The sequence below is a fragment of the Silurus meridionalis genome, chromosome 12 (assembly GCF_014805685.1).
Source record: "Silurus meridionalis isolate SWU-2019-XX chromosome 12, ASM1480568v1, whole genome shotgun sequence".
In the NCBI taxonomy this organism is placed as follows: domain Eukaryota; kingdom Metazoa; phylum Chordata; class Actinopteri; order Siluriformes; family Siluridae; genus Silurus; species Silurus meridionalis.
Window position 1 is genome coordinate 2,151,599 of NC_060895.1, and position 20,975 is coordinate 2,172,573.

A 20,975-nucleotide genomic window follows, 5' to 3' on the forward strand; every position below is an offset into this window, starting at 1 on the left:
TGTGTGTGTGTGTGTGCGTGTGTGTGTGTGTGTGTGTGTGTGTGTGTGATTTAATGTTTGATTTGATACCCGGTGTGTGTTGTAGATTCTGCTAGCCACAACACACCAAGGAGTTTGCATATGTGATGATCATAATCTATCAAGTTTTAGGATTAGAGTTAAGGTTTAGGATTCAATTTTGGTATTTGGATTGCAGCTATGATTTGGGATTAGAGAAAAGGATTAGAGTTGGAATTAAGACACGTGTGAGTTATGATTTTAATCATATTTGGGATTAAATTTGGTGAGGATTTGGGACTTGTACCTAATTTCAAAGACTAACTTTAGGTAGATTTTAGGATTAGGATGAGGATTTAGGATTTGACTTTAAGATTTGAGTTAGAGTTCAAATTTACACATGTGAGTTAGGCTTTAGTTTAAGTTTAATATCAGGGTAAGGGGTGGTGCACTTTAGGATTAGAGTTAGCCTTGGATTAGGCTTTAGGTTTGCAATTAGAGTTTTAAATGATATTTGTTATGTGAGTTATTATTGATCTTAAATGTGGGATTAAGGTGAAGATTTTGGACTTTAGTTTAGGATTAAGGTGGAAATTTGGGATTTCTGGATTAGACTTTAGAATTAAAGTTAGGGTTAGTTCAGGTTTAGGATTAAGATAAGTACATGGGACTTTAATTCAGGATTAGAGGTAGGCTTTATTTTAAATTCAAGATTAGGGTGAGGATTTGGGACTTTAGTTCAAGTTTAGTTGTGTTGTATGATGTTGCTCTATGTTGGTTTATGTAACACCAGGGTTCAGAAGAAATGTTGTCTTATTTCACTGTGCAGTGCATCAGATATATGTAGTTGAAAAGACCATCAAAGCTTCTTGCCTTGACTTGAAGTTTAGGATTGAAGTAAGGATTAGTATAAGAGCATATTGAAGGCTTTGGAGTTAGGATTGAGGACTAGAGTTAAAAAGTGATTTGGATGTGGGTTGTTTGTCTGTGTGTGTGTGTGTGTGTGTGTGTGTGTGTGTGTGTGTGTGTGTGTGTGTGTGAGGTTAACAGGAAACTGTCAGCATGCAGTGCACACCTGTGCAGGTAAACAGTAAATTCTGAGAAACGGAAAACAGAAAGGCCAGATGATTCATGCACTTCCACTTTGGCAGGAAGCCGACGTGGCGTTGCAGCCCGGTGAGAAATAACGCGTCGAAGGAGAGAAATACCGTACGCGGAGAACAGAGAGACCAAACAAGATAGGGCAAAACGTTTACTGTTAGAACCCCCAAGTTCCTTTTTTGCTAATTGTGTTGTGGTTGGCTGGGTGCAATTTCATACATAGCAATGTGAAAAAAATGAAACCAAAGCTACCACTGTGAATTCACAGTAAGGTGTAGGCTTAGTTGAAGAATCCCATAATGCACCACACACACACACACACACACACACACACACACACACACACACACACACACACTCACTAAGCGAAGCACACGGCTGCAGAATGCGCAATCATGAGGGCTGAGAGACTAGATGTGTAGTTCTAGTTAAGGAGATGTACAATGTGGTGTTTGTGTGGCCTAGCAAGCATCTAGTACACAGATTGTAAACAAAACAAGTGATTGAGGCTAACAATTAGCGTTACACCTTAGAGTTAGTGCACAGTACACATCTAGTACACAGCATCTAGTACACAGATTGAGATTAAAACCTGGATTTTAGGAATAGATTCTAGTGTTCGAGCAAGTGGTTAAAGCAAAAAATTCGTGTTACGCTTTAGAGCTAGCATGTCGGGAAGAAATGGTTATGGTGTTCATGTAGCCTGGTAATAAAAAACACAATTTGGGGTTTGGAACACATCCAAAGCGGACACATGATTGTGAGATTGATATACAGTCGTGAATAGGATGTATGGCTTTTTTTATTTATTTAATAAATAGTCCATATGATTAGGGACACATCCAGAATAACTCAAGGCACATGTGTATATGGTTTATAAAGACTATTAATATTGTGACATGTCTAGAATGAATATAAATATTCCAATATGTGATTTGGGACACATCCAGAGTGAATTTGTGATAAAGTGAGTTTATGAAGGTGTTTATGTGGCCAAAATAGTGAGTGGGCCATGTGGTTTAGGACAGGTCCAGAGTTGAGTGAGGACTCTAAGGCTATTTGGTGATGGTGTTCGACCTAGAAAAGTGATTTGGGTCACATTCACAGTGTTTCTGAGAGCATGAACATGGGTTGTGGTTTGGGACACATTAGTGTGACAGCGCAAATTTTAAACACATGGTCAGACATAATTATATTTTCTAATTTCTTGATAAAGCTTAATGTTAATATTAATTATACTAGCTTGTTAAACATGATTAACATGAATCCACATGAAATGCCATTTTTTTGTGGTGTTCATCACTAAATAACTTTATCATGAGAAGTTTAAATGTATGTGTTTGGATTAAATTAATTCTTTAATGCATGGTAAATGTTTAACAGTAAATTAGTGCAGTTGGCAAGAATGAAACCCAAAAGATGTCAATCAAAGCAAAAAAATTTTTTGCCCACAAAGAGTCTTATGTTTATTATGCACTTTTCTGGCCACAAGCTTCAGGATCCTTAAGCTTGCATTTTGACTGGGTTGACTCACTCTGGTTTTAACCAGCTGGAAAATAAACTACTGAATATTGTAAGAACCTGAGCTCCTGAGAACAAATAGAAGTCTAGAAGTTAAGTTTTATGGTTTATTCTATTGTCTATTGTGGCTTCTTGGGTGGCCTGGTTTTGTCTCAGTGCTGACACTTTTATCTCTTTGTGCAGATCATCTTTCTTTCTTTTTCCCTGCAAAATCTTTGAAGAACACACACTCTTCAGAGCCGAAATGAAATAAAAAAATTAGCCGGTCACACATTATAACTCTGATAAAGTGCTAGCTTTCATTGGCTTATCATCAGTCCACATGTAGCATGCAAGGAGAATCTTGCAGTTTACCAAGGAAACGATGAAGCCGAATGTGTTGATGAATGTAGGAGGAAGTGGTGAGGTCTGAGGGATAAATATCAGAGCAAAAAAAAAAATAAATAAATAAAAATAAGGGCAGAGAAAGAAGACGACGTCTGGGTTAGAAGCCCTAACCTTTAAAAATTTATGTGGGAAGTGTTTTTAATGTGGTTTGGGACACGCCCACTTGAAACTGATGAGCATGAGATGCTTGCGATGGTGTTTATGTGGCCTATAATATGAAAAGGAGGGTTTTGGTTAGGGAGATAATGTGACAGAATTTGCACGTGGACTTCCGATTCACAATGCTGAAGTTCATCATCAGAGAAGTGTACAAATTTATGTCACTTTGTTCTGCGTGATCATTTTGGCTACATAATGAATTGCAAATTGTACAGCAATCGTGTCTTCCGCATGAAAAAGGGTCCGGTGTCTTCTCTGGAAAATAAAAAAGGTCTATGTTCTGTAGTCTCACTTCTTTCTTTTAACCTCTTTAGAAGCTTTGTTGTGCAAAATGCAAATGAGGGGATGTGGGACCTTTTCCTCCCCAGAGAGAAAGACAGAGAGTAAGAGAGAGAGAGAGAGAGAGAGAAAGAGAGAGAGAGAGAGAGAGAGAGAGAGAGAGAGAGAGAGAGAGAGAGAGAGACCGTGACGAATGATAAACTGTTTAGCCTAATACACAACCCGATTCGATCATTAACCTTTAAAATGTTAGAATTTGCATGCTTCCTGCAGAAGCACATGATGTTGTTGTACGTCTGCGCAGGGAGGACGAGAGTACGGTTTTTTACGCTTGGATGGTTACAAAATCTAGGAAGCAAAATTGAGATGTTTTTTTGATCTGAGCTGAGGTTTTACACGTGCCGTGTAGCGCTCGTATAGATATGGATAGGAAAAGACCTGATAGCGTCTAACAGGACAATGGCTTCCAAAGCTGCCAAAGTCTTACATTTACAGAAAAATGGGCCTGAGTACACTAGACCATGCGGTAAACCTTATAGAATATTTTGGACACAAGACACTCGCCTGTGGTTAAAGTCATGCAAATTTGGCCATTGCTAAGCAACAAGGCAATATGGATGGCCAAAGACCCCTTTAGCTAGTTATCACATAGCCAGAAAGTCTTTCAAAATCTCTCAGCAAGTAATATTTTTAGCTCCCTTTTATAAGGACAGTGTAAAAGCGGCATTGGAAAAGACACAAAAGTGACAGAAATATCGACCCTTTTCTCAGATGTCTTGGTAAATTGCGCAGAAAAGACCCCCTATGACTAAAAAGGACACTTTCAGCAAGGTGGCATGTAGCCTTTTAGTCATTTCGGAACAATTTTATATCAAATTGTCAATGGAAATGCTTTAATAATGTAGACACGTCATTAATAAATACCTGGAAATGACACAATGATGACAAAATCCTCTCACATGTGTTGGTAAATTATTAAAAAAGGACCTCTGAGCAACCAAAAAAATGTTATAACACAGCAGCAGTGGAAACAAACACAATTCTCAACAAGGGATATCAGTATTTCTCTCATATGTATTGTTAAATTGCAAATATAAGCCCTTTTTAGTCATTTGAGAACAATGCAACATCGAAAAGTAAGTGGAATTTCTACAACAATGTCCAGAATGTCAACATTTCTCTCAGATAAGTCAGTTAAATGGTAGGAAAAGACTTCGTATGAGTAATATGACATTTTTTAGCTTCATCACATGACGCAAAGTCATTTATAAGGACAATGTAAAAGAACAGTGATACTGGTATTGACACAAAATCATCAAAAATATCTACATTTCACTCAGATGTGTTGATTAATTGCTGAAAAAATAACCAACAGTGAAACATTTACCTCAGATGTGTTGGTAAAAAACATAAAAACACTAAATATATCATTAAAATTATAAGTTCAACAAGCTAGAACATTGCCAGGGTGTGTGTCACTGCGATGTAACAATATAAATGATACACAAAGTTCTGGAATATCGATATTTCTCTCAGATATGTTGCTAAATTGCTTAGTATAACTTCCTTAAGACTAAACTAACTATTTTAGCATAGTGACACGTCGCCATTAGTCATCTGAGAACTATTTAATCGTAAAGTGACAGTAGAAATGACACGACACTCTCTGGAATATGACTATTTTCCTCAGATGTGTTAATAAATTGTGAAGGCACAGTGACAGAGGAAGTGAGACACTCTCTGGACTGTTAACACTTCCCTCTGAAGTGTAAGAAAAGACAATTCAATACAAATTAATAGCTAAGGGACAAAAAAAAGGCACGAATATTAGCATTTCTTGCAGATGTGTAGGCAGAGAACTACGCACCAACAAATAAACTGATACTAGATGGCGCATGGTAACGCTTATTTTTAAGAACGAATATAGAATTCTAGTGAAGGCAATGAAAACGGCGTACGCAGCCACGTGGGACCAATATACTTCCTTAGCACATTGGCGTCAAACTCGGCTAGGAAACACGCTTTCGAAGTGATGCGGATGAAAATGCAGTAGTTTTGCTTATTTTATCTTTATTTTGTTGTTTTATTTTGCATATCAATCGAGGTCTTTGGAGGCAAGGATGTAGGCAATTTCTAAGTGCAGGTGACTAAACTGCTAGCTTCTCTAAGTATTAGCTATTAGCTTTATATATGAGGTGCATTATTAGCGAAAAAATGAAATATAAGTATGAATAAGGGTAAAGGTGAGGATAACAAGGACACAATGACGTCCTCAGAGTGCCTGGAGTGTGTTCATGTGTTTGTGTGTGTGTGTGTGTGTGTGTGTGTGTGTGTGTGTGTGTGTGTGTGCACAGAAGGAAACACCCTTAGTGGGCTGCAGTGTGATGTACGCGTCTCCCTTCCGCCTACATGGCAAACCGTAATCTCTCCATCACCCACTGAGTTCAGTTCTGAGTAAACAACACACACTTGGCCGATTTATTTGCACAAGAGCGAAAACCTTTTATTTGTTTTACAGAGGTGAATGCGTAATATCGATTATATAAGTGTGTGTCCTGACGTCGTCATGTAAAGCTGAAAGGCGGACGTGCTTCCATGCTAATACATGAGTGCATCTCAGCCTTTTTCCTGTAAAACCCATAAACGCATGCAAACGATAGAACTTTTAGCTAGTGTCTTATTAAATCTTTTTAAAATGACAATTCAGGGCTTCAGGGTGAGTGAGTGTGTGTGTGTGTGTGTGTGTGTGTGTGTGTGTGTGTGTGTGTGTGTGTGTGTGTGTCTGTGTGTGAGAACAGGTGCTCTTTGTAGAAGGAAAATACAGAAGTGAGATTTTAATCTGCAACAAGCCTATATATACTTCTCTCTCTCTCTCTCTCTCTCTCTCTCTCTCTCTCTCTCTCTCTCTCTCTCTCTCTCTCTCTCTCTCTCTCTCTCTCTCTGACCCTTTCTGTCTTTCTTTAACTGTCTCTTCCTGTCTCTCTCTGCCCACATATCTGTTTTTCTTAAAACAGAGAAGGTCAGGACTAAATTAAAACCTCTGTTGGCTTCAGCATCATGCACAAGTTCAGTTGCTCATCATGCAAAACCTCAACCACATTTTGTTTATATTTATTTGATTTAATTTATCACTAATTTACATGTAACCATGGTGGAAAATTGTCCTATAATCTAATTTAGTCTGCATTTATTTATGAGTTGTTATGTGTTAAATATATAGTAGTCCTCGCTAAACTTAAAATAATTACGCATCAAGTTGAAATTCATCTTAATTCTATTATACAGAATTTTTTTGTTTTATTATTCTGTAGCTGCCAAAATTACAGTAATTTCACAGTTGTTATTTACTACATTTATGGCATTTGGAAGAATTGACATAAGAGCAACTTACAATTGAGCTTGTTCATTTGTAACTCTGGGGTGTTGGGATTTGACCCCACAACCTTCCAATCAGAAATCCAACATCTGTACCACTACTACCATTTCCACACTAAATATCATTTTGCATTAAGATACATGCTACATGCACTGTAGCGCATTTTATTAATGACCCAAACGTTCCTATGAAGGGCCAAAATGAAGGGACTTGACTTCTCGCTGCATTATACCAAACTGCATTGAGTTCAAACTAAACAATATAATATGTTGAAATAAATAAAACATAAATAGAAACCCTTATTCTATAATGCAGTTTTATTTTCAAAGACTTTGCTGGGCCCTTGAGCAAAGCCCTTAACCCTTAGCTGCTAAGTTGTAAGTCTCTTTGCATAAGGGCGTCTCCAAACAACATGAATGTATGTGTAGTTCAATAAACTTACTAATAATATAATGAAAATCTAGAAAAAGTTCTCCCAATTATTGGCATCTAATGTAAACCACTTTTTGTAAAATATTTTTTCAAACTGGGTTGCAGCTGATTTATTAATAAAGTCAGGATATTTTGTAGGTGTTTCTCAGTGTACACTTGTTCAACTTCAAGAGACCGAAAGTCTGCTGACAGAGTCTTCGGTGTCAATGACATTATGTTTTTCTTTTTCTTCCCCCTCTTTTTATATATATGGCATGTTGGGCCAAATCAACATTTTTTTTCAAAAGTTTGAGAATTTTAGCTTAGAATCTTGGAATATATCTCAAATCATTTTATGTGCTATATATATATATATATATATATATATATATATATATATATATATATATATATATATATATATATATATATATTTACCAGATACATCTTTTTGTAACTTCTTCATTCAAATTTCTTTCAGTTTTACATTGAAATACCATTATTGCAGTGTAGGTAAACATTTCGTTGTATAGTGTACAATGACAAAAAAGTACCTCACTTACTGTTAGTTTCATTAACATGCTTATTTGTCTGAAATATTATATAATTACAGTAAAAAAAAAAGAAAAATAGTTGCATATGATTACAAACATAATAACCTTCTCATTTTACTACACATTACTGTAGTATTAACAGTAGGTATTAAAACGCAATAAAATGCTCATTTATTTTGGAAAAATTTCCATTTAATTACATGTGATTTACAGGTTTTTGATAGGCATTTATTTCATTAAATGCTTTAAAAAGGCCAAATCACTACGTAGATATTTTATATATATATGAAGTTAGTCATTTATGTGTATATATATATATATATATATATATATATATATATATATATATATATATATATATATATATATATACACACACACACATAAATGACTAACTTCAAGTTGACCCACAACTCGATCCAAATGTGTGTGTGTGTGTGTGTCTGTGTTCACCATGCTCTTTATTAATTATAAAAAATAAGCAGATATTTTATTCAGCCCCATATAAAAAAATTGGATCCAGGAACTGAACAATTTTTATAGAGAGCATCGTTAGTACTAGTCCTACGAATTCTGTGTATATTCTAATTATTTCCTTCTTTATTTTATACCCTGCAACTGCACTTCTGGAAAAGTTAGATGAGTCTGGTGTATTAATGAACGAGATATCAAGCCCTGCGTTCAGTGTGTTCTCAACGTTCTCAAAAACTAGGCGGGTATCATTAACCTTATAGCAGCTACACATATTCTTTGCTTCCTGTTTTCTCTTCCTTGCAGCTTAGAAGCATGAAATGCGACAGAGATGGTACAGTTACAGCTCTATGTTAAAGCATCTGCCATGCTTGTAGAAAACAACATTTGCCTGATACGAATTCGAGAATTCAAGAGTACTTTGGTGTAGTTAAAATGAACAACAGAAAAAGGCAGTAATGGAAATAAGAAAACGGAATACCAAGCATGATACCACAACGTAGCCCTCTTCCTGATCGGTTGCGGCCATTTTTCTCTTCTATTCTATCACTTCAGATGAATAAACACCTCTGCCATGACCTTTAACAAGTGTCGCCTGACCCGCAAAACATGTCCTCTTTCTCAATCGTGTTTCTCAAATAAAACAATATCAGCAATGGGTTGTAATTTCGCAGCTTCAGGTTAATATATTTACCTCAGCTTATCTTATCTTATCTAATATTGACCCGAAGCTGCTTTCATTCCAGCGGCGGCCATCTTGAACAACCGGAACATCGATAACATGACTCATTCTCATCTTATTATTATTCTTTATCTACAAGAATGTTTCCGAAACAGTACCCATGGGGCTTAATGACGCGATAATACGTGTTACTGCATCAGTTTCGGGACGATTTTCCTGCGCTGCTTAGTGTTTCCACGGACAGTGACGAACGAGTGCGAGTCGTGAGTCTTGAGTGTGTCTGTGGTCACCGATCTCAACGCCACTGTCTCACTGTTCCCTCTTGTTTGTTTGAAAAGTCACGGTTTGTTTGTTTTGTAGGCCATTGTCATCTCTGTAGCTATTTTTAAGTCATGGTTAACCCCCAGATTTCTCCGTCCTCGTCCCGCGGCTCGAATACTTCACTTTCCACTCTTAAAGTCAACAACTATTTTTAACTCGCAACACAGTGGGTGTACACGGGGTCCTTCTACAGTACCCTTTAGTTGTGCTGATGCTAAAAAATATCAGCTTCTAAAAAAGCAATTACGGATACTCTTTGGTGTTCCGTGAATACGTTTTGAAATCTTCTCAGTGTGATAAAATTTGGCAACGGAAATGTCAGTTGTGCTTATGTTCTGGAGATGACATAAGTATCATAAATATCAGAGTGATCAGATTGTCAAAATGCAGACAAAAGAGAACATTTGTGTCATGGTAGTGAAGTCCCTTGACTTTCACAACACATGAAACGCCATCATACACTAAACAAAAACGGCGTCAATTTACGGCCCAAATCATGACACTGGGGTAAAAGTAAATAATCATTCTTGTCTAAGAATCAAAATCATCCCCAATATCCTCTAAAGGGCATTCAAAACCAGGACTTACCAGGACTAAACACACAAAGACTTGTATCATGCAAAGAAACAAGATTAGGTTTATGATATTGACTCAAATGTTTGTTGTTGTGCACAGTTGCTAGAAACCTTGGAAGTATACACTCTTAGTATAAGCAGGCTAATGACTAGAAATAGCTATAGTATAGTGATGAAGTCATTAGTAATGACTTTGTAAAGACACTGTGAAAGTGGAAATGAGATAAAACCACCAGATTTACCTCAAATGTTCTGGTAAATTGCTAACAAAAGACTAGCAATTGTAGTAAGCTGTTATGCTACCAATTATGTTGTAAAGATAATGTAAAAGCACAGTGACATTGGAAACTAGATAAAAGCACCACAAATCATTTTTTTTACCTCAGATGTGTCGGTAAATTGCGAATTAAGACATATATGTCATGTTATAGTTAGCATCAGCTAAATCTGGACTGTGTAAACAACCTTTACTTCTGATCTGCCCTCGTGGAAGATGAGTAATGCTCATAATGATAATTATGACTATGTATCTGTATTTGTGTGCGTCCTCAGGCCCGGAATAAGCAGACAGGAGAACTGGCTGCTATAAAGATCATCAAGATGGAACCTGGTAAGGGAATTTTCTTTGTAAGAACTAGTATGGAAATTACATTAAACAGTGACTCAAATGGTCACTGTAAAAGTATGTACAGTCACTAGTGATTTGAATAAAAGAATGCACCAAAAGATATTTTGAAAGCTTGAACATTTTCCCAAGACGAAATACTGTACATTTAATCAAAGTGATGATGTATAAGACAAGACCATTATGAGATACTGGGGGAAATCAGGTGAGTTATATGGAAATATTCAGTATAGTTCTAATTCTAGAGATACAATGACTCTTGCCATCTTGTTGATTAGTTCTTATTTCCCTTTTCTCACTCAGAGGACGATTTCTCGGTCATCCAACAGGAAATCGTGATGGTGAAGAGCTGTAAGCACAGCAACATTGTGGCCTACTATGGCAGCTACATCAGGTCAGAGACAGAATGAAGCAAACATTGTATAACCATATACGGTTTCTTGTATCATTGTGAAGTGTAGGAACCGAGAAAACAAGTTTTTTTCAGAGAAGAGTATTTTTCATGTCCTCATTATCAGGAGAAGTCATAATACAAGGGGGCATATAGGAAACTTTTATTTTCATTAAACAGTTTATCAGGGTCAGAGTCAAAAACCTTTCTTTGATGGACAGGGTATACAGGGTATATACAGGGTATGAGCCCGGAATACACCCTTGAATGGGGAGTCAGTGTATTTCAGGGGACCAGGCACACATTTGCACCTAGAGGAAATTTAGCATAGCCAGTCCACTTAGCAGGATGTTTAGAGAACCCAAAGAAAAAATCCACATGGACACATGGATGATGTATGATGCCCCAGACAGAGCATAACACAAGCTCAGGTTGAAGCAGTGGACTTTAGATCTGTAAGGTGGCACTGGTACATGGTGAGGAATAAAACCGAATATGTTGGTCAGAAAATGTTGTAGACAGGTAGAAACATTTATGATTCCCACCCACTGAATCAAAAAATCTTGACCAACCCAATTGAATATCATCGTTCTTGGGTCAAGAATGTTTGCAAGAGTGGCTAGGGTCCGGTCAAAAGGGTTTATGGGCATAGGTAGATCTGTTCAAGAGTGAAGAAGAGTGTGGAATTGGTCAGGAGTGTTTCTGGGAGAGGGTGGGATTGATTAAGAATGTTTGCAAGAGTGGCTTGGGTCCGGTCAAGAGCGTTTATGGGCATAGGTAGATCTGGTCAAGAGTGAAGAAGAGTGTGGAATTGGTTAGGAGAGTTTCTGGGAGAGGGTGGGATTGGTTAAGAATGTTTGCAGGAGGCTGTGGGATTGGACAAGAGGGTTTGAAAGACTGAATGGAATTTGTCAAAAGTGTTTTAAAAAGTATGGGGGGTTTAAGATTAATCAAAAATGTTTATTAGACTGAATGAGGTTGTTAAGGTGGTCATGGTAATAAGTCCGGGAGTATGTAGGATGGGTTAGAAGTCCTGTAGATAAAAGCATTAAATGTACAGACAGATTAATTTGTATTTGTGTCTGTTGAAGGTCAAATAAACTCTGGATTTGTATGGAGTACTGTGGCGGTGGCTCCTTACAAGATATCTACCACGGTAGGGGAATGTATTTTCTCTCAGTTTTCATCGTCTTCCCTTTACTCTGAATTATTCAGTTTAATGCTGACCTCTATGGTAAGGGTTGTATCATTACTTTTCATTGGGCTTCTTTTTGAGGTCACAGATTAAAAAGTATGTTATTATTATTATTATTTATATTATTGATTCATCTTTTTTTTCAGGTTTGTTAATTCATTACATTACTTTTCTAAATGAATGAACTTTTAAATTTTAAAAACAGTGGATAAGTTCATTTTGCTCATATTTGTCACTTGTGGTTTGTCTACTAACCTCTTCCACCCCCACATGACAGATAATGTCATTACTAAATATGGCTCTGGACACGATTCGAAGCCAAAGAACATTGTGAAAATTTGTTTTTTTGCTGTTTGGTCCTCATTTTGTGATAACAATGACAACACCACAGTTGCACCACACAATCCAAAATCCACATTTTTATACAGCACTCCTAAAACTCTTAGGATTAAGGGCCTTGCTCAAGGGCCCAAGAGTGTCAGTTTGTCGATACTTAGGCTTGAAACCCGACCTTCTGATCAGTATGCCAGAGCCTTAACCAGTGAGCTACCACTTCCCCAAGTTACAGTATATTTACATTTCTACATTTACCATACAGAAAGTAGGAGGGGCCAAAATATTTAATAGAATATTTATAGTATTTGACACCCTTTTCTAGAGCAACTTACAATTTTCTCATTTCTATCCTAATTCAGCAGTTGACAGTTAAGCTCTTTGCTTAATGGCCCAGCACTGGTATGCTGTTAGTGCTGGGTTTTGAACTTATGACCTTCTGATCAAAAGTTCACCATCTCAAATGCTGAGCTATGACTTCTGCAAACAATTATCTTTTTGTTTTTAATACAATTTTAAAGCTGGACTTGTAGCAGTGCTGTCAATCTTCACATTTGTTCTTTCTAATCCATTACACACCCCTTGTTTTGATCTCTTTTTTTCCCCTTTCTTTTACAGTAACCGGGCCTCTTTCAGAGCCACAGATTGCATACGTGTGTCGCGAGATGCTACAGGTGATCCTACAAATGCATAATTTGTCTCTGAGTGTGTGCCTTTTCAGGAAAAAGAAATAAACTGAAATACTTTTGAGTTAAATAGTAAAAATTTTGCCTGTCTAACCAGATTATTATTTATTTTGTTTGTGTTTATATGTTTTGAATTTATGGGTCACCATCGCATGGAAATCAAACTGACTGGAACTCTGACAATACTAACCTCTTTCTGAACAGGGTTTAGATTACCTGCATGGCCAGAAGAAAATACATAGAGACATCAAGGTATAGGTTGAATATTGAAATATCTTTCTGAATTCTGTGCCAAAACTTCAAATAGTATGTCTCCTAACACTAGTACTAATATTAGTCATAGTAAGTAATACAAATAAGATTAGTGAAAGTACTTCTGCTACTACTATTACTACTAATAATACTTCTACTGCAACTGAAACTATGAATTATCCTGCTAAAATTAATACCATAACTACTAATTCTTGCTGTTGTTGCTCCTAACTTTATTATTAATAATATTTTTACTGCTAGTAATGCAAATTTTAAGACTCAAAATACAAATTCTTATGACTAAAATCATTTTTACTCACACTAGTACAAATGCTTATTCTAAAAAAAATTATCCTGCTTGTTCGGACCCATTTTTAGAAGTGAAAAACACCTTAAATGTGTGGAATTTTAAGACTCTTAACAAGACCAGCAATAATGTATACGTGTTTTTTTCACAACTTTTCATTTTGCTTTTCTTTAAGGGTGCCAATATTCTACTGAACGACCATGGCGAAGTGAAATTAGGTCAGTCATCAAGTGCTTATTGAGTTGTAATAAGATTTCCAACAGCAAACTTAAAACAGCTAACTTTTTACAAATTTTTATGTTGGCACTTAAGCGGATTTCGGAATCTCGGCGCAGATCACAGCGACGTTCGCACGCCGAATGTCCTTCATAGGGACTCCATATTGGTAAGAGGACATTAAGATGTGATTTTGATTTTATTGATGTTTATTTTTTCCTATTAGTGTTGCCCAAAATTTAGTTTGTTTGGTTCCAATTTTAAATTCATTATGGACAAATATATGGACAAAAGTTTGTGGAGACCTGACTTTTAAAATTCTTTAAGATCTAAGTTTCTCTTTAAAGATTTCCCACTTGCTGTTAAAATAATCTCCACTCTTCTGGGAAGATGATACTCCACTTGATTGTGGAGTATGCATGTGGTGATCAGGTACTGATTTAGCCCAATAGGGTTGAAGTAGGGTTGAGTTCTATAACATACCTATGTCATTCTGGAATAAGTTTGGGTCTCCTAGTTCAAGTGAAGAGAAAAATTGGGAATTCTCATGCATCCAAAGATGTCCACATTTTGACAGAAGAAGCACATATGTCTGGAAAAGTCAGGTGTCCCAATACTTCTGGCAGACAATAGTGTTAGTATTTCATGTTTAATTCAAGTACGATGAATTACAGAATCGCAAATAAACCTCACAGAGCACACCTTATGTGAAAGATTTGTTTATACGTGTTTGTTTGTGTGTTATGTGATGATTTTTCGTGCAGGATGGCACCTGAAGTGGCGGCGGTGGAGATTAAAGGAGGTTATAATGAGTTATGTGACATTTGGTCCGTTGGAATCACAGCCATCGAACTTGCCGAGCTTCAGCCACCGCTGTTTGATGTTCATCCTCTCAGGTGATTGCTGAAAGATGGAGAAAGATGCACACACACACACACACACACACACACACACGATTTTTTATTTTAAACAGTATAATTACTTTTTTATTGTGTTGTGTTTCAGAGTTCTCTTTCTCATGTCTAAGAGTGGATACCAACCTCCCAAACTCAAAGAAAAGGCTAAGTGGTGTGTGTGTGTGTGTATTGTACCATTCTATACTAAAGCTTATGATGAAACACTTTGTAATCTATGTGTGTATCATTTGTGTGTGTGTGTGTGTGTGTGTGTGTGTTATGCTCACCATCACTGGTTTTGCTGGTGATTAAACACTGTGTAATGTATATGTAATGTGTGTGTGTGTGTTTGTGTGTGTACTTGTATTGTCCTTTATATTGTACTCTCCTGTATCAGTACTAATGAGGACCTTACTGTTTCTGCTGATGATGTGTATACTTGTATTGTACTGTCTTGTTCTGGTGCTAATGAGGACTTTACTGGTTCTCCTAATGATTAAACACTGTGTAATATATGTGTAATGTGTGTGTGTGTTTTTTGTGTGCACGTGTGCCAGGTCACCTATGTTTTATAACTTCGTAAAGTCAATGCTAATCAGAAACCCAAAGAAGAGGCCGACTGCCAAGAAGATGCTCATGGTATGTACTACTACTTTTACTAGTACTGCTACTGCAGTAGCTGCATTATTAGTAATAATACTATTGCTTTTACCTCTGCTAAAACTACTACTTCTGATTCTGACCCTGCTAATAATTATCACATTAGCAATTGCTACTCTTATACTACTTCTAATACTGTAAATAATATAAGTGGTAATAAGACTAATGCTTCTACTACTATTAATACAACTAAAACTACTATTTCTACTGTTACTGCAACTGCTGCGACTTACACAACTTCCACCATTGCAACTAGGAGCTACTACTTTCACTACTACTAAAAATACTAGCTAACTACTAGTACCTATACCACTGTTATTACTAGTACTACTACTAAAATACTAAAACTAATACTTTTATTACTGCAGCTAACACTAGTATTACTATTAATGTTAGTACTACTACTTCTACTACCGTTCATATTTGTATTATTACTAATAGTATACAGAAAATATTAATACTACCACTACTATTTCTGCTACTAAAACTACTAATGCTATTTTTATTACTATAACTACAACTGATACTAACACAACTACTACTGATACTTCTAGTATTACTACTATCAATGCTACACAAACTACCACTGTTATTACTGGTACTACCACCAAAATACTAAACTTGATACTATTTTTAATGCTATTAACACTATTATTTACAAGTACAGTTAGTACTTCTACTGCTGCAACTACTAACACTAATACCTCTCATTTTACTACTATTACTACTGCAACTATACACAAAAAATTAGTACTACTGCTACTACTATTACTGCAATTAAAACTAGTAATACTACTGCTCCTAACGCTACTAACAGCACTACCACCGCTGTCATTACTAGTATTACTAATACTAAAATACTAATATTACCAGTACTACTTCTAACACTAATATTACTAGTAATGCTAATACTACTACTGATGCTACGATCATGGCTACTAAAATTCCTAACACTATTGCTATTGTTAAGATTAGTAATACTTCTGTACTATTACTAGTACTAATGCTGTTACTTCTAGTACTACTAGTACTTTCAATTCCACCAAAACTACTACTACAATTAATGAGTATTACTGCTACTAATAGAGCGACTTATATTAATGCTATCATTACTACTAATAATATTACTAATTCTACTATTAATAATAATCATAATGGTGTTCTTCTTCTTCTTGTTACTTGTCTCTTTCACTCTCTTTTAGCACTTGTTCGTGACTCAGCCGAGTTTGACGCGAGACTTGACCCTTGAACTGCTGGATAAACTCCGACATCCTGAGAAACTCAAAGAGTGCTTACATCCAGATGAAGATGACATAGAGGTACACACACACACACACACACACACACACACACACACACACACACACTCGTAAAACATATACTGTATGTATATATATATATATATATATATATATATATATATATATATATATATATATATAAACATATATTAATAAATGTGTGTGTGTGTGTGTGTGTGTGTGTGTGTGTGTGTGATGTTCTATATACAGGTGCCAAATTCTCTGAGACGGATTCACTCTATCAACCGACACAATCGGGCTGAGAGGACAAACTCAGACATCAGTGGTAAAAAGCTGTCACTCTTCTGTCTGTCTGTCTGTCTGGCTGTCTGTCTGGCTGTCTCTTTATTCTGTATGTCTGTGTGTGTTCAGTCTCTTCATTTTCTGCCAACTTTTCTTCTGTCTCTCTCCCTTTCTCTCTTCTGTCTGTGTTTTTTTGTCTGTCTCATTCTTCTCTCTGTCTGTCTCTCTCTCTCTCACTTTTAGTCTTGGTCTATCTGTCTGTCTCTCTTCAGTCTGTCTCCTTTTTTCTATCTCTCTGTTTTTGTCTCTTTTTCTTTTCTTCTGTCTATCTTTCTCTCTTTGTGTCTGTCTGTCTTCTTTTCCTCTGTCTGTCTTTGTCTTTTTGTTTATGTGTCTGTCTGTCTGTCTCTTTTCTGTCTGTCTCTCTGTCTCTGCCTCATTCTTATACTTTGTCTCTTTTCTGTCTCTCTTCTGTCTGTCTGTTTTTGTCTGTATCTCTTCTGTCTGTCTATGTGTCTCTCCTTCTCTTTTATTTTTCTGTCTGCCTCTTAATCGCAATCTGTCAAACTCTCTGTGTTCTCTCTCTCATTCTCTTTATGTGTCTCTTTGTATCTGTTTTCTCTCTCTCTCTCTCTCTCTCTTTCTGACAAACATATTTTCTGTTTCAGTGAATCAAATATACACACAGAGACCAGTGAATCGTAAAGAAGAATCACCAGATACCACAGTGAGTGTGTGTGTGTGTGTGTGTGTGTGTGTGTGTGTGTGTGTGTGTGTGTGAAGTAATGATTGCATGCATGAATAATTTATTTGTGGTAGTTACAGGCCTCAGTGGGATGTCAGTGGTTGGGTTCTCCACAAGCACACCTCAAAAGTCCGACCAGGTAAAAGTTTCTGTCTTCTGATCTTCTATATGATATAAAATGCCAGATGACGGTTTATATTCGTTCCGCAAAATTTGAACATTTGGACTTGTTGTGTTTGACAGAGGGGACAGCACAGACACCGACGATGACTACGACGATGTGGAAATGTACGAATTTTCACCTCAAGTTCGCTTAAGTGCTCATGCTGGCAGATCATTTCCATTTTGGTTTGCATTTTTTTTAAAGCTATGTTACAGTATGAGGCCTAAAGTATTGGGACACCCACCTTTTTTGATTTTAGACTTTTTTTAAGACCCAGCGGAAACCCTGTTCACAGCCATATCTGGTTCTTGCCCGGACTGTTACCTACAAAATGGGCACACAATTGTATAGAAAGCCACTGGATGCAGTAGCATGAAGTTGTCACTGTTCACGCATCACAATGCTTCTGTGCCTAAAGCCAGCTCCATGAATATGCTTTCCATTGTTTAGAGTGCAAAACCACCCCAGACTTTACGAGCACCATTGTAGCCGAATGAAATCTGCACAATTCTCCACAAAATCTCAACAGGATCTAGTGGAACATCTTCCCAGAAGAGAGGAGCTTATTATAACAGCAAATAGGGACTGAATATAAATTAAAATGTTCAGAAGAGCACAGTCACTCAGTCAGGTGTCCACATTATTTTTGGCCCTGTAGTGTAACACCAGCAATTTCTCGGCTTTGCATTTGTATTTATTTTTGCGATGCAGTTCCTGGATTAATGGTTAATGGAAATGTGTTTTTGTGTGTCCTCCAACAGTCCTTTTAATCAGTGCAGCAGGTATGTCCACGATATATACACACACACACACACACACACACACACACACACACACACACACAAAATACAATGAAATGAACTTATAGTTTTTATTCCATGTCCAGTAATACCTTCCCAGCTGATGATGTCCCTCCTCCACTTCCTCCGAAGGTAAATTTTTTTCAGTTAAAATTACATAAAGTGTATTTAACATTATATAAAAACTTAACCTGTGTGTGTGTGTGTGTGTGTGTGTGTGTGTGTGTCTCAGCCGAAGATACGCAGCAGTTCTGAAGAGAGCATGACAGCAGAGGACGAACGAGCGAAAGTTCAGAGTCTCTACATTCCATCTCCGCTACTGAGAACCAGCAGTGGGACACACACACGCAGCCATCCTATGCCACGGCCACGCTCAGTCCGGAACGTCAACTCAGGTGATCAACCACACACACACACACACACACACACACACACACACACATATACAACACATATTCACTCCCATAATGGCATAAAGGCCAAAATAAGAGAGTTAGGGTTTTTGACTATGTGTGTGTGTGTGTGTGTGTGTGTGTTGTTTTTTTCCCAGACCCCTCCACATTTTCCAGCTTCAGGACAGACATCTCACCTGACCAGCCTCCTGTATTACCACCAAAATCAGACAGGAGGCGCCGACAGCCTGTCAAGGTACCTTTAAAGTGCAATTCCTTCTTTTTGTCCTGTAGCCACGCCCCCTTTTCCACCACAGTTACCTTGAAAGAGGTGAGGAAGATAGGTAGGTATGTAGGAAGGCTATATAGGTAGGAAGCAGGAAGAGCTTCCACTCCAACCCATGGAAATCATATCTTCATGGAGCTGGATTTGTCCATGGGGGCATTGCCAACATGTTTGGTTCTTCTAGTTCAAGTAAAAAGAAAAATCCTATATAATTGTTTCCTTCTAACTACATATAACTGGAAAATTCAGGTGTCCCAATACTTTTCTCCATATAGTGTATAGTTTAGCTCTATATTTCTGCTTAAAAAAAAAAGAATGTTTTTAACCCAAAAACATAACTGTAATTGAAAATAGGATCGTAATTGAATTAAACTCCGCCCACACACCCCAGTAAAAATACGCTACCGGTTACTAAAAGTACACCATGAATCTGTATAATTGGAGCATTAGCATTGTGTTTATGTGTTATATGCATGAGTCCTGTGAAACAGAACGATTGTGTGTTTTTGCAGGAGCCGCCTGATCTGGTTCAGAGGAAACTTCCGGTATGGAAAATAAAATCAATTAACCTTTTCACAAATACAGATGCATGTGACCACAACCTCAACTCAACGTTCTTGTTCTTCTTGGTTGTAGTTGTTCTTCAAAAAGGTTTTTAACGGCTGCCCATTAAGAATCAACTGCTCTACGACTTGGGATCATCCCACCACCAAAGGTAAAGTGGAAGAAGTGCATTCAAGTAACATGGTTAGCTGTCGAAATGTTATGTGTTACATTTTTACGTTGTTCGACCATCTGTGTGTGTCTACCGCTTTTGTTATTCCAACAATAAGTCCAGCAGACAAACAGATGAGATCTTGGGAACTAACCCCAAAACGGGGTCCTCAAAAATAAACGTAGCTACAAATGGATAAAAGTTACGACGTATCTTTCTTTAATAAAGGAAACCAATGAACATGTAGTGCTTTATAGGTAATATTATTTATTCTAATTGTATATTTTTATTTATACACCATATGGACAAACTTTTGTGGACACCTGAGATTATGTGGTTTTTTGAGTTCCACATTGTGTCCCCATAACCTTCGTTCTTCTAACGAGATGTTCCACTAGAATTTATGGAGATTTCTGAGATTTCATTCAGCCACAAGTGGTGTAAGTAAAATCAGGTACTGATGTAGGTAAAGTGAGGAGGTCTGGCGTGCACTCAGTGTTCACATTCATCCCAAACGTGTTCATTAAGGTTGAGGTCAGGGGTCTACAGCCCACCAATCAAGCTTTTCCACACATTTTCAACCCATGTAAAGCATGTCTTCAATGAGCTGGCTGAAACAGATTTGGGTTCAAGTGAAGGAAATGTTTCATGCTAGTGCATCAAAAGATGTCGTACCTCCAACTTTGTGGTAACAGTTTGGCAAAGAAGCACATATTGTTAGAAAAAATGTGTCCTAATACTTTCCTCTCTCTTCTCTCAGACCACCATCTGATCCTGGGAGCCGACGAAGGGATCTTCACGCTAAATCTGAACAGCTCGGAAGCCACACTCGAACTGGTGAGCCCTAACACACACTACGCATCATTAGCATAAGAAATAAAAATTTACAACCTAAACCTTTAATAGTCTTTTAAAAAAGGGGTCTTTAGAATCTT

The 20,975-nt window shown here is 37.1% G+C and overlaps 1 protein-coding gene across 2 annotated transcripts in view; it reads left to right on the forward strand.

The window, feature by feature from the left end:
- The window catches only part of LOC124394525 (mitogen-activated protein kinase kinase kinase kinase 5-like), a 31,517-nt gene that overhangs the window by 3,151 nt on the left and 7,391 nt on the right, over positions 1-20,975 (forward strand). The window contains exons 2-23 of one of the 2 annotated variants that reach the window (XM_046862801.1): positions 10,387-10,444; positions 10,763-10,853; positions 11,942-12,006; positions 12,997-13,052; positions 13,269-13,316; positions 13,799-13,841; positions 13,936-14,008; positions 14,604-14,735; positions 14,845-14,907; positions 15,293-15,374; positions 16,598-16,714; positions 16,907-16,982; positions 17,608-17,666; positions 17,759-17,823; positions 17,928-17,972; positions 18,609-18,629; positions 18,734-18,779; positions 18,880-19,042; positions 19,198-19,295; positions 19,838-19,870; positions 19,962-20,040; positions 20,801-20,877. In XM_046862801.1, the coding sequence (XP_046718757.1) occupies positions 10,387-10,444; positions 10,763-10,853; positions 11,942-12,006; positions 12,997-13,052; positions 13,269-13,316; positions 13,799-13,841; positions 13,936-14,008; positions 14,604-14,735; positions 14,845-14,907; positions 15,293-15,374; positions 16,598-16,714; positions 16,907-16,982; positions 17,608-17,666; positions 17,759-17,823; positions 17,928-17,972; positions 18,609-18,629; positions 18,734-18,779; positions 18,880-19,042; positions 19,198-19,295; positions 19,838-19,870; positions 19,962-20,040; positions 20,801-20,877 (1,590 nt within the window). The remainder of the gene's footprint in view (positions 1-10,386; positions 10,445-10,762; positions 10,854-11,941; positions 12,007-12,996; positions 13,053-13,268; positions 13,317-13,798; positions 13,842-13,935; positions 14,009-14,603; positions 14,736-14,844; positions 14,908-15,292; positions 15,375-16,597; positions 16,715-16,906; positions 16,983-17,607; positions 17,667-17,758; positions 17,824-17,927; positions 17,973-18,608; positions 18,630-18,733; positions 18,780-18,879; positions 19,043-19,197; positions 19,296-19,837; positions 19,871-19,961; positions 20,041-20,800; positions 20,878-20,975) is intronic. The other variant, XM_046862802.1, reaches the window with a different exon arrangement.